This window comes from Thermobia domestica, chromosome 6 (genome assembly GCF_964235325.1).
Source record: "Thermobia domestica chromosome 6, izTheDome1.hap1.1, whole genome shotgun sequence".
Classification (NCBI taxonomy): domain Eukaryota; kingdom Metazoa; phylum Arthropoda; class Insecta; order Zygentoma; family Lepismatidae; genus Thermobia; species Thermobia domestica.
This window is the reverse complement of record NC_137459.1, coordinates 98,673,294-98,686,505: the sequence shown is the minus strand read 5'-3', so window position 1 is coordinate 98,686,505 and position 13,212 is coordinate 98,673,294. Positions and strand designations below refer to the sequence as shown.

At 35.8% G+C, this 13,212-nt stretch overlaps 1 protein-coding gene across 3 annotated transcripts in view; it reads left to right on the top strand.

The window, feature by feature from the left end:
- The first annotated feature begins 3,769 nt into the window (after nucleotides 1-3,769).
- The window catches only part of LOC145688122 (protein ST7 homolog), a 111,024-nt gene continuing 101,581 nt past the window's right edge, over nucleotides 3,770-13,212 (top strand). Inside the window, exon 1 of one of the 3 annotated variants that reach the window (XM_081761887.1) lies at nucleotides 3,770-3,982. In XM_081761887.1, the coding sequence (XP_081618013.1) occupies nucleotides 3,841-3,982 (142 nt within the window). In that variant the 5' untranslated portion in view covers nucleotides 3,770-3,840. Of the gene's footprint in view, nucleotides 4,058-13,212 lie in introns of all 3 variants that reach the window. The other 2 variants (XM_081761889.1, XM_081761890.1) reach the window with 2 other exon arrangements.

Genomic DNA, 13,212 nt, shown 5'->3' with positions numbered 1-13,212 from the left:
AGGTGCGTTCGTTCACAGCATTCTCCCCAAATGCCTGGCATACTCGACGACTTGATGCTGCAGCTACAGGCCCACTTTAAAGTCATACCACGAACACACGCAAACAAGCTGCTTCAATAAATCCATTTCTCTTCGATACTGGACGGCCTAATTTTCTGTGTGCGCATCCTGGTTATAATACTGAAGGTCAATGATCAGACTAACTCCCGATTATTTAGCAGACACATGCGTCATTTCGTTTCCTCTCTGTGGGTGCATGAATATTGGGACATCAGAAACGTCAAGAACGTTTTAACTACCTTGTAATTAACGCGATAACGGTTAACGACGACTTTAAATGTGATTTTTATAGCCCATATTATATACGTAAGCTAATTTTGAGTTGTTTTCATTAACAGATAGCTGGAGCCTTACTCCGAACCAGTTTTTAATTAAGTAACACCCTTGATGTATTAACAGATAACGGATTCTGTGGGTCTGCTCTAAAAATGATCATTGAAAAAACTTTTTTTTTTTGCTTTGTGATCGATATTGTCTGTTGATTGTTTTCTTCTGATTATGAAGTGTAGTTGTTTCCCTGGATAGCACTCCGGTTCTCTCTATAGCATGTGTTTCTTCTTTTCTTTTCTGTCTGTTTCTTCCTGTCCGTCTTTACATCTACCCTCTTCTTGTATCTTGTCTTGATTATGTAATCTCTCTGTGTGTCGCTTTATGGGCATATCTGAGAAGCAGCAGTTATTTGCAGCTATTTTTTAGTATTTCTTCTACTAGTAAGTGAGCAGTTGCTTCGATCCCGTAGCGTAGGTGATTTTGCGGCATCAGAGTAGCTATAAACTGAGTTAGGTGATCGCGTAGCTGGAGAGAAGCTAGCTTCTGGGGGTAGCTAACATATCTTGTCTGTTTTTGCTTCGAAGCTTCTACTCCTTTGTTCCGAGACGTTTTCATATTTCTTAATTTATTCCTGCGTGGGCCTAAAAAGGGCTTTAACATTTTGTCGTTCTACTTCCAGTAATTTACAAGGTGGGTAGGTGTTAGTTTGTTTTCTTGGTGTAAGCAGCTCTTTGGCATAACACCACAAGGTTTCCAGAGCTACAATGTTGTAGGTGTGTGTACATGTAGTTGTTTAATGGTCTAAGTAGAGTGTCGTCCCGTTGGGATAAGCTTATCCTATTGGCTCTCCGACTATCGGCAAGGGCTGTGCATGCAAGAGTGCCTACTCTAAGCGTGGTCACTCAAGAGGGAGAGGGAAGCAAATAGTTAAACCTCTTCGTTCGGTTTGTTTAACGTCAATATTGTTTGGGAGGGAAATCTCTTAGAAATGGATCTAAAAAGGGCCAGTCACGGTGATATTAACACTCACAGTAATAACACACCTTAGGTTGTCTTGCAAGGTGGCTCTAATAACAGCCGGATGATATTACTCTTCTAAGAGTGGCACGATACTTTAGTTATGTCTGTTAGTCGAACGTGACAGTCAATTGTCTTTGTGGTTTAAGAGTCTTACTCGGACATAGTGAGGTCACTTATTCTACTGCTGCTTGCTTCCAGTCTTGTACTGCTCCTGTACGCTCTATACGAAAATTCTTAATGGTAAACCACACAAATGTAAAAGTAAATTTTGCTATCTGTAATTTTTCTAACTTGGGTGTGAGTTAAACTAATTTGTTAATGTCTACATTTGGTGGGCAAGTTTAGTTAATGGGACATTGTATTATTTTTGAACCATGCAACTCGGTCCTTGGCCTCGCCTGGTCGTCATCAGTGTGCAGTGGTGGCAGCTGCTTAACTTCGCTCATTCCTTTTGGATTGTTTTGATTTGTGGCCGGTCCCCTTGCCTTGGTTGCTTCTAGTAGCTATCTGTGGTTTGGTAACATATAACTGACCCGTCGTGGTTGACATGTTTATGGTTAATTGAAAAATTTTTTGTTACTATCGTTATTGCACATGTAAGTATAGGTCTGTTTGCTGGTGGTGTTGTCATAGTTAGTACCGATGTTAACCATGTTACTATTTGCTTTGTTGCTCTTTTTATGACTTGATCTATTGCTCCATTTGTTATGTGATTGTGGGTTTCTTCCTGTCTTTCTGCTACGTCTGTTTTCGTTTGTTGATGTATGGTGTATTCCTGTCCCTGATAAGGGCCTGAAGTTGTGAAGTTCTCTTCTGTGTTGAGCCTCGGTCTTGTCACTTGAATTAAGGATTTTTGGTCTTTCAGGAGATTCACTACTTCATGTTCTGTGACCATTTAGTTTGCATGTTGCACAGAAATTTCTATTTACTGGCAGGGGACACGCCTCTGTGTGCGTATTACCACATCTGTGGCGTACTCTGTTGCAAGTACATAGAGTACGTCCGTAGGGAAGAGGCGCGTCATCGACGGATGTTATAGTGCAAGAAACATAATAATAGGAACAATGCATAAATAAGAATAGTGCAACAAACTCTTGATATCGTATTAACTCATTTGAACTCAACTATAGTCCTTGTAATGGTTTCATATTGGTGACAATAAACTTCTAAACATAAAATACTGGTTTCCTTCATTTACAGGCATTCTTCCGACAGTGGAAATTATTATCCCAGACAATCCTCTTTTATATTCACTCATACATTTTATCAGTAGAATTACTATTTGTTTGGTTATTCTTAAGTACCAAATATGGGATATGTTTGTGAAGAATGTCTGATGCAGATATGGGTGGTAGATCCAGTAGCTGAAAAAAATATTATCATTGTTTCGTTTGGTTTGGTTTGCTCTGTTTTCAGCCTTTCCTTCAAACAGTCTTCGATGCCATAGCATAGATAACATCAAATGGCAGTATTAGCCTAGTGATACACATAATTTTGGGAAACAGTTCGATTTTTTCTTGAGTGTCATTCTGTCATCAGTACGTCAAATGAAGAATCATTTTTTTAAAAAGCTTAGTACAGGAAACGATTTATATCTAAGCAGCACTTTATTCTTTTAACATAAGCATTTAATATAAAAGGGACAAAATGCTTAGTGAAAATCCGATTACTTTCCTAAAATATCATTTGATCTGTTTTCTGAATAATTTAATATATATATATAATTCCAAATGCCTTTAGAAAGCTAGGTAAGAAATGCTAATATTATATATATTCATGTACAGGTCTGAACTAAATCAGTACACATCTTCGCTTTCACCTGTTTTCAAAGTTTCGATCACTTGTTTTGGACTGTCACCTATTAACAATTGTACTAAACACTATTCAATACCTCTATGCTCGTGTAAAAATTGTTTCGAGACTCTTGTTCAAGTGTATTGAACAATATTCCTTTGAATGTGTAAATTTAAGGTATTGAAGGGTCTTGTTTAAGCTTTTTTTGACCATGTAAACTAGCATAATCACATAGTTATCTATATTTCCACGTTTCACACATCTTCATTGCAGAAAATTGGCATTACAACTCCGAACAAACTAAGGGAAAGCCTATTAATACGATACTTTTAGAAACTAAAATCTGTTGCCTCGTTTAGTGTCAATATCGGCATAGTTTGAGAATCAGAAAGGAACACAAATAAACCAACAAATAATTATAACTGTTAATTATTTAATATAAAATCGACTATATTAAACTGAAACGAAAATTGTTCTTTGGGTTGACGCAAACCAGTATGGAAAGAAGCACTTGATCGTTTCGATATGAAATATACTGAGAAAGTGTGCAGAGCGAAGTGAGAATGGATTTAGAAACGTAAGCAAATCATATTTATAATCGACTATACTGTGGTGATATATACACTCGATATTGTTAGTCGACTAAAGCAACACCAAGCTTGAATCGTGTCCGTCCTTACCTCTCAACTGTGTAGCATGGTGTTAGTTTTGCTAAGCAGAATTAAATCTTGGATTGTATGGTCGTGGACATATTTATGGGCGTTTTGGTTTCTCTTGGTTGTATTTGTTGTCTACTATTTACGAGGACCTTTGAAAATAAGTGAAAACGTTGGCGTGGGTAATTATTTACAAGGATTTACATGTCCTTTTATTTTACGTTTGTGAGTTCCGAATTTCGTTTGTAAATACACTGGTAAGATTATATTAAAATAATGTATGTTTATTGTTGTTTCCCCAGTTGTTTTAAGAAAATTTCATGTTCAGCGCTTGCAGAATGTTATCATATTACTCACGAGTTACTATATAGAATAGAAAGAGAAATGCAGATGTAAATATAATTCTGATTTTATTTCGAATCATATACGATTTTTATCTTTACCGTGACAGAAAAGTGTAAGATATGTTTAATTTTAATTGCTGACAAGTCTTGCAGAAACCTAGTGTGCATATATTTTTAAGTAAGAATTCAAGGAAAACTTGTTTTGTAGGGTTTACAATCTTAGGATCTGAGAGTTGTATCATCACCTAATACAAACATTGAAGTCTAGACATTATTTAGTAGGTTCTATACTTACATGTTCATAAAATGTGCTTGCCCTGCTCGGTCAGTGACAAATATTGATGTTTTTTAAAGTGCAGAGTTGCATGACGATTCAGTACAAGGTAGGTATTTTCTTGTCAGTTCCAGAGTTGATAGTTCACATTTGAAAATTTGGCAATCGGAATTAGACGTTCCGAACAGGCAATGATATACGTCTCAATGTAAATATGTATACAAAATATTAAGAAGTAAACTGACTCCAACTTGCGAACTATTAAATGAATACGATAGCTTTGCAATGGAGTTGATGTCATGGGTAATACATTGATGCAGGTTTTCACCAAAGTTTAAATATAAATGTGGGACTGAATAATCAACAACGGAACTTATAGATGCGTTTATGTGGGACAAATCTAATATCAACAGTGTGCTTTAGGTGATACATACTTAGAAGTTTAAATATAGATTGCATGATGTTCTAATGTATTAATGTATCTAATGCATTGTTTGACAAGAAGTTCTTCAAAGAGTAGAGAGCAACAAGAATGACGTGGACGGATCATTGGACCACAGTGCACTGTTTTGTTTCTCTTATTGTATTAGCGTAGATTGAATAATTTTGACGTGCATAAACGTAACTGGACCTAACCTATTCTGTTCTATTATACTCCTCTTTAGTACCCTTCTGCCACATGGGCGCCCATTAACTCTGATGACTTTTTTAAAATACAGGATTAACGAGTTAACTGCTACAGATGGCGGCCCAAAAATACACAATTTACTGAGATATCGACGGAATTAGACGAAATGTCAGCATGAGTGTAACAAAAAAGGCAATAACGGTCATCAGTGTAGGGTGATTAATTAGGGAGAAAAACGGAGTTAAATTCTACACTATATGAGTTCGCGGATTGATGCGATATTAGATAAACAAGCAATACAGCATAATGTGACAAAGTTTCAAACCCATTGTCTTATTACTTAACCTAGGACGTATATGCTGCTATAATGGAGGGAAATACAGAAATGTAGAGCGGAGGCTAATAAGAGGGGAGTTGCATTTGAACTTAATGTACTGAAATGGGATAAAATTTTGAGTGCTTTCTCATTTTGTGTGTGTTTGGGGAAGGGTACGTAAATTTGTAAAATTAATGAAATCATATATTAGTTGATTTCACAATAGGATTGCACAAGTAATGAAAACACATCAGGATCTTACATGTACACTAAGGTAGAAGTGCAACATGGAAACTCTGCTCTTTACCACATAGTACACCATAAGAAAAACCTGATTGCGTGCTATGTCGGGGCAGTGTACAAAATCATAATGCCAGAGTTGCGAAACTGTATAAAAGACAAGGCCTGTATTGTATGCCATATAAACTGTTCTACCAGTATCCTCGTTTCTTTTGCGTATACCTACCGTCGCTAGGAATTTTTTTTTTATTTTTTTTTATTTTTTTTTTTTTTTTTAGTAATTTGTGAGTAGTGCATAGTAATTTTGCCCTGTAATACTATATACAGATGCTTACGGATGTAGAAAAAACAAAGAAAGCATAAAAATAAGATATATATATATTTGTAATTAACAGTTATAAGTAAACGCCGGAAATGAAACAGGAGTAACTGTAGGTAAAGCATACAAAAATAACAACAGATAAGTAGTAATACAATGTTGAAAACAGGTCCGTGTGTGTCTTATTCAAGGCCACCATCTACGGAAGGATAGTCGGTTTAACTTCGGCTCATTCCACGTCAAATCACCCAGAAAAAATCAGAAATGTCACTCACCGATTCAGATTTTAATGGAACTTCGTGTACTTGTTAACACTACTATGGTATGAAGACCTGTAAAAATTTTCTTCCGAAATCCTAATAGTTTGTGAGAAATACGAGACTAAAGTTTCAGAATTTCAGGCATCCCGGTCGTTCTCGAGGCCATCTAATATTTCGTAAAGCCTGTAGAGCTAATAAAAAAACACCATCAAGATTGTTGTACATTAAGGGTAAAAAATGCACCCTTGCACTTCAAAATTGTTAGTTTTTTGTGTAAATTTCTAATTTTACGTAATGCGCATTATCGCTGTGAGGCAGACCACTTGCCTTGCCGCTCTTTTTTTTTTTTTTTTAATTGAACCTTAAGGTATGTTCTAAGAGACTGTAAAATAAAATTAGTGGTTTTTTGAATGCTTCGGTTAGTAATTCTCATTTAACCCTTCAAGGCCAACGCACCAGCTTTTCGTGTCATCTGTAAAGTGTTATTGCTATTGATGCAAGCAAGCTCTTGGCACATCATTGTTCGATTCACTCACACAGGTCTCAAATAATTACTAAGTATACTTATTGTTTGTTTTGAAGTGTGTGGGGATTCAGATAGGGGGGATAACCAGACTAGAATCATTCACTTTCGAAATTTTATTAAAAAAAACTGTTTGCCGAATTATTAATATAATCAAAGTGAATTTAATGTTAAAATTGAATCAATTTTCCAAATCTACAGACCATTATTTTTCAAATAACGTAGAAATTAAGGCTATATGACAGTCCGGGGGGGGGGGAGGCAGTACCGGATTATTTTTCGATTGGGAAGACGCACTTTCATAAACGTAACTTACAAATAGGAACAACAGGACCAATACAAAGTACAGATCAAAACTCAATTTCGTACTTCTTTTTATCACCATTTACGACAGTTACATTTTTCAAAACGAAATGAAAACAATGATTGAACTTTTCCACTACATTAAATTGAAAATTTGTAACCAAAGAAATATGCAAAACTCTTTATGCATGAAATCAATTTCTTACCTCAGTATTTGCCAAGTGATTGGATTTCACTATTTGAGACTGAAGGAACCTGCTACTTCGTTTAAGCAAAACGCAGCCTGTATTGTTCCTCCACAGACCGAACCTCCTTATCTGAGAAATAATATACTCTTCCAGTACCTTTAGTAAAGGGGGCGCACACAGAACAAATAATATTGGATATCGGAACATGGCTCACGTCGTCTTTTTCTGGAGAAGGCCAGAAAAAGGATGGAGCCGGTCCAAAGGGGTGCTTATACTTGACTTCAACATCATTTTTCTCTTCATCTTTAACTAACGCTAACCCATAAAAAACCAATGGTTATCGTAAACACATGCAAGATACGAATTAGTGATGATGTCCGCGATGTTCATTCGAGAAGATGTCTTTTCTTCACTAAAATGAAAAATGGAACTGAAATCTGGATCAGCACTGATTCGCTTTGTCCCAATTGAGGTTTGGCTTAGAGGAGAGAACTGATGATATGATCGTGTTCCATGAATTGTTTTTGCACCAGAAAAACTATTTTGTAGTTTTTTGCGTGTATCTGTGAGAGTTTCTTTTTTCAGCAAGCTGAAATTTATAAGTTCAATGCGAGATCTACACAAGGTAAAAACTTTTTCTGGCGTATTTAAAAAATCAGAATATCTTTGAAGGCTTTCTTTAGTAAGCAAACGTTTAATTGTCCCACCAATACCGTCACATGGGGATTTACCATGACTTTTAGCAAAAAATGACCATGATGCACTTAAGGAGAAATCCTCATAATGGTAACACAAGTTCATGAAATTTTTACAATCCTTGTACTGCGCAGCGCATCCATCACTAAAGTAATTTACATTTTTGACATATGGAAATTGCTCTTTCAGAAAAGAAGTTATTTGTTTCTGAGTCTCATAAACAAATGCGACATCGTGTTCCAAGTCATCTGATATCACACACAAACTAGGAACAGTCAGGTCTACAGATCCAGGAAGACGTGCTTATAGTACTGCTGGGTGTAGGGTACAGGAATCAGTAGACCAGTGATACCCTCAAACTTCGTCTTGAATTATGTAGGAATAATTTTCACTGAAGTCCATCAGAACGACGGCTGTCTCTGGCTCAAGATTTTTCTTTCTCTCCTTTAAGAAATGTGACTGTGCTTTCGAAATAAATGAATGTGGCACAAGCTTTTTAAGCTTTCGTATCAAAATTGGCACATACTCGTCCAGTGTGACAGTACTTTTCATCAATTCTGTTCTGTCCGTTGATACCCACTGGTAATATGTTACTTCCTCCCCAGGATCAAAATCCTCGAATTTTGCAATCAGAAGCTGCCTCAAATTTTCACTGGAAGGACATTCAGGACAATGCCTCAGCATGCAATCCCGACTGTACACAGAACAAACCAGATTTACGGATCAAGTCTTGATATCTCACTTCTATATGACATGCATGCAGTTGGAGAATAACGTTTTGATGTATTCTACACACGCACACGGAATGTGTCCCAACAGAACCTGCTAATACACACCACTTAGGACATCGCGCGCAAAATTTAGAAAATCCAATTTTAATGTTGTGATGTTGATGTTTAAATGAGGAGTAAAATTCTTTTAAATTCGCAAGTAGTAATCGCTTCTGCATGTGTACATTTTTTGAAATACTCACTGTTTTTCTAGATAGAATTCTGGAATATTCATCATCAACGTAGAAATTCTTTACTGTTTGAATTGTATCTTGGGGCCGCGGTGGCTCAGTGGTAGAGCGTTCACCTCTGGTGTTTGAGGTCCTGGGTTCGATCCCAGCCCCCGCCAAGTGAACTTTGTGGTGGACAAACACCGTGTGCGTGGGTTTTCTCGGGGTTCTCCCATTTCCTCCCACTTTCTTCATTCCACCATTTCATTCATTACTCATCACCACCGTCTCCTTTAGAGGCCGTTTAGACGTTATGATAAATCATCAAGGGTAGAGATAAATTTCAGAAATCATAACGTCTAAATTAGTTTATCTCATGATATCTCTCCTGCATATGATACGATGCGATAAGTTCGACATGTTCAACTTATCGCATGCAAGCCAGGTATAGCCCCCCGTAGAGAAACAAAGGAATGAATAGGTCACCGCTTCCAACCCTCCTTGGCTGCCAGCTTCTTGGAAGGAAAGCGGGAAATATCTGGTTAAAAACAGGTTTTGTTAAGAATTTGCTTATACCTGTCGTCCAGTGGTTTGTTCTGTTGACAAAAAGGAAAGAAATATCTTTTCCCCGGTTTCTGTTTATGAAATGCGAGGAGACTTCCAAACTACGAAAGCTACAACAAATTAACCGCTTCAATTTGGTTTGCTTTGATGTCTGAAGTTTAACCTCGGCTAAAGCAAAGGTAGATCCATAGTTTAAAATGAGATAAAACCGACTAGCACCGGGAATTGAAACCTGGACCACATACATCAGAAGCGACACGTCCTTGATTGAAACCCTTTTCATGTCTTCGAAACAAGTCATTATAACCAACCAGAGATGGCCAACACATCAACCATGGTCTCTAGCCTACCGGCAATCGTGAGAGGTAGCCCGCGGTGGTCTGTGTCACACTATCTGTATCAATCAGTCTCGATGGACTGATTTCTAGTTTCTGATAACAAATGAACGTTTCTGAGAAAATAAAAATGAATTAATTAGGTTTTTTTTAAAAATATTTAATCTTAATTTTATTGTTCGTATTTACTTCTTCTTTACTGTCCATCACGTCCTCATTATTAATCTATATTTTGATTAGTAGATCACTAGAGAATTCGGAAATGAGAAGTAGCCCTCAAACCTTAGAAAGCCTAGCCACTCCTGTTGTAAACCTATTCAATATTGTTTTATTTTCGGTTCTTACTCTGGTTTGTCAATCAAGCGCTTTAGTGCTTATCTCATGTTATTATAATCAATTTCGAATTCCAAAATTGTATATAGATACTTCATAATTAAAATTTCGAATTTTGAATTTATGTATAGTTATTTCATACTTACTTTACTTCTATATAAATTGTATTTTATTTTAAATATCGTATTAAAATATTTGAACCAAAAGTCACCGCGTTAACCATTATGTTAGTCGGGTTAATCTTCTCCCTAGAACTTCTAAGATTATATGTAATAACATTATATAATATACTGTTCCATAATTCATGCAATTTCATGTCATAATATATATATATAGATATAGATAGATAGATAGATAGATATAGATATAGATATATAGATATATATACAATGATTAAATGAGCGCATACAGTAAATTAGAAATTTTATAATGTAAAATTCAATTAAATAACAATGTACTTGTAATTATAAACCATCATTATATCCACCTGCCATTTCGTCCTCTGTCAAGATGTCCACTGGCCACTTCCTCCATTAGTTTGGGCTGAAATATTTCCTGCTCTTTTGACCACTCTCAATAATATGTTCTTCTGTTATTTTCTGTGTAAATGATAAGAAGTGACCTAGAAGAGGCCCTGATACCGTATGGTATGGTCAAATTAAGAAGCACTGAGGAATGATTTGAAAGAGGGTTGCCCAAGATGGAATGTTCTGGAGAAATGTTGAAAGATCTTTATCAAACATTGGATTGACAACGGTTGTAAATAATAATTATCATGATTTTATATAATATTTTTGATTCCCCAGATAATACAGATAATTCAAATTAAACAGATTTGTTAGATTAATTTTCCATCTAGTATAAAATAACTTATAAATAAAAATTTATTGCCATTGCTTATAGCCTACCCAATTTGCAAATATATTACAGTGCAGTGTCTTCTAAACGACCCCCCCCCCCAAGTTGTAGAATTTCTCTAAAGATTTTTGAAAATACCTGCAACAAAAGTTTAAAAGTCATGAATATCCCCTAGAGTGTTAGATTCTCCTCAAAATTAACAGAATTAGACAAAACACTGCTGGTGGTTATTTTACAACTTTATCTCACAACGCTTGAAGAGCTTTACATAGTTCAGTTCATAGAAATGAATAGTCATAGTTCATTTCTATGCTCAAAGTTAATGTTCTAATTTGCAGTTATTCATTGAGAAACTAATACTGCAAAATTCTAAACTTCGGAAATGAAAAATCAAGTAAAATGTTTTGTTTTAAATAGATTATATCTATATCTATCTACATTATAACTCACAGCATTATTAATCTAATTAATGCGCTTATCGTAGTTCCAGTATTCGGTTGCAGGGGCGTAAATAAGGGGTTCGCGGACCCCGCATTGTGGGGGGCCCACACCATCAGGGAGCTCAAAATTGTGAAGTGGGACGTAGAGAAGGGGTCCCACTCCACGCTCTCTACGGGAGAGCCCAAGCTTTTAGACGCCACTGTTCGGTTGTGCCATTTGTTTGTATGGCTGGAGAAATCAAATTTATGTCAAGATAAATTTGACTTCCAGTTCTGGTTTTGGAGAGTCGCTTGAGTAATCAATCACATTGAAATTAAGATCAATGTACTAAATACTATGAGGTCAATTCGGAAAAGGACTGCCGTTTTATATCAATGGCACACACTCGCAGATACAAAATGTTTATTATACACATGGGAAAAATATCACATTACATTACTTTTCAACATATTCACCATTCAAATTGAGGCACTTGTCATAACGTTTTATAAGGTTTGAATTCCTTCTTAAAAAAAAAAAAAGTGACAACGTTCTTTCACAGCGTGAAGCTTAGGGTTATTGCCATATATATAGTATGATTTGTGTCTTATTCCGTAGCTCATTGGGTCCGTGCAAATTCCCATTCCCGCGACCAGTGTTCGAGTTTTCGTTTTACTACTTTTTTATTTTTATTTTTTCATCGATCAGATAGGACTCCAGTAAAGAGGAAAATATTGTTACAGTTAAAGGTGTGATTCGATATTCTGCTAGTATTTATTTATATATTTATTGTCAAGCGAACAAAATGAAGTAGAATTTTACAACCGTAAAACTGTTCTAGATTTTACTATTAATAAGTTTACAGCTCAAAAATAAATTGAATGCTCTTCAATTATAGTCCATAATTAGCTATGGTCAAGAAGATGGATTTAAGTTGTTTTGTGTGTGGTCCCCACATTGGCATCCATCATCTTTAATTCTGGAACTAAATATAACTAATTTAATTTTTCGTTTAGAAATAAAATAGTCACCTTTAGCTCTGAACGAAACAGAGAGCATAGTGCAAAAGGTCACTATGGCATTACATTTCGTTATATAAAGAAATGAAAAAAAAGTACATTTATACTTGAAAATGTCGAAGATAATTAGACAAATATTATGAACAATTCTATAATGGAATTAAGCAATAATTTATAATAAAATAAAACTGCAATGAAATGCAGGTGATATGAAGTTAACAAAAATGTTTGCCCCTATATGCTGAAATACAAGTTTCTTGATCAGATAGGGAAACTTCGCCTTGAAATATACACCATGAATTTGATTCTCGATAGAATCTGAAATATGTTAAGATCATGGGATTATTTATCGTAGGATCATAGTTTATACTTCATTTTCTTCAGCACAGTGGCGGATCGAAGGAGGCAGGGTGCGAATTACCGGGGGGGGGGGATTTTCCCCCTCAATCACATTTTGTTTTCCCCCCCAAAGAAGTCGGCTGAAGTATCCCCACCGGGGATGCTCGCTTTCCCCCTCAAACTATGCTTAGTATAACTCCAAATTTCACTGATTTTTGTTGTTTCTTGTAAATTTAATCTTCTAGCTGTATTTTGAAATGATCGATGTAAACTGTTCAGTTTTGGTCATTTCTACTTACCACCTAATTCCACCTATTTTCAATGTTGTTTAGTTGAACTATATTATTATGACTACGGTTGTTAGTTGCAACTGTACCTTCGTACTCTTCAGTTCGTCATCGTTTGTGAATTTGAATATACTAATTGCGTATAACAAAGCCACATATAGATTCATAAATGTTCTTAGCGGTTGGCCAAGAAGAAGTAAACAAATAGCTTCTTCTACCATACTTG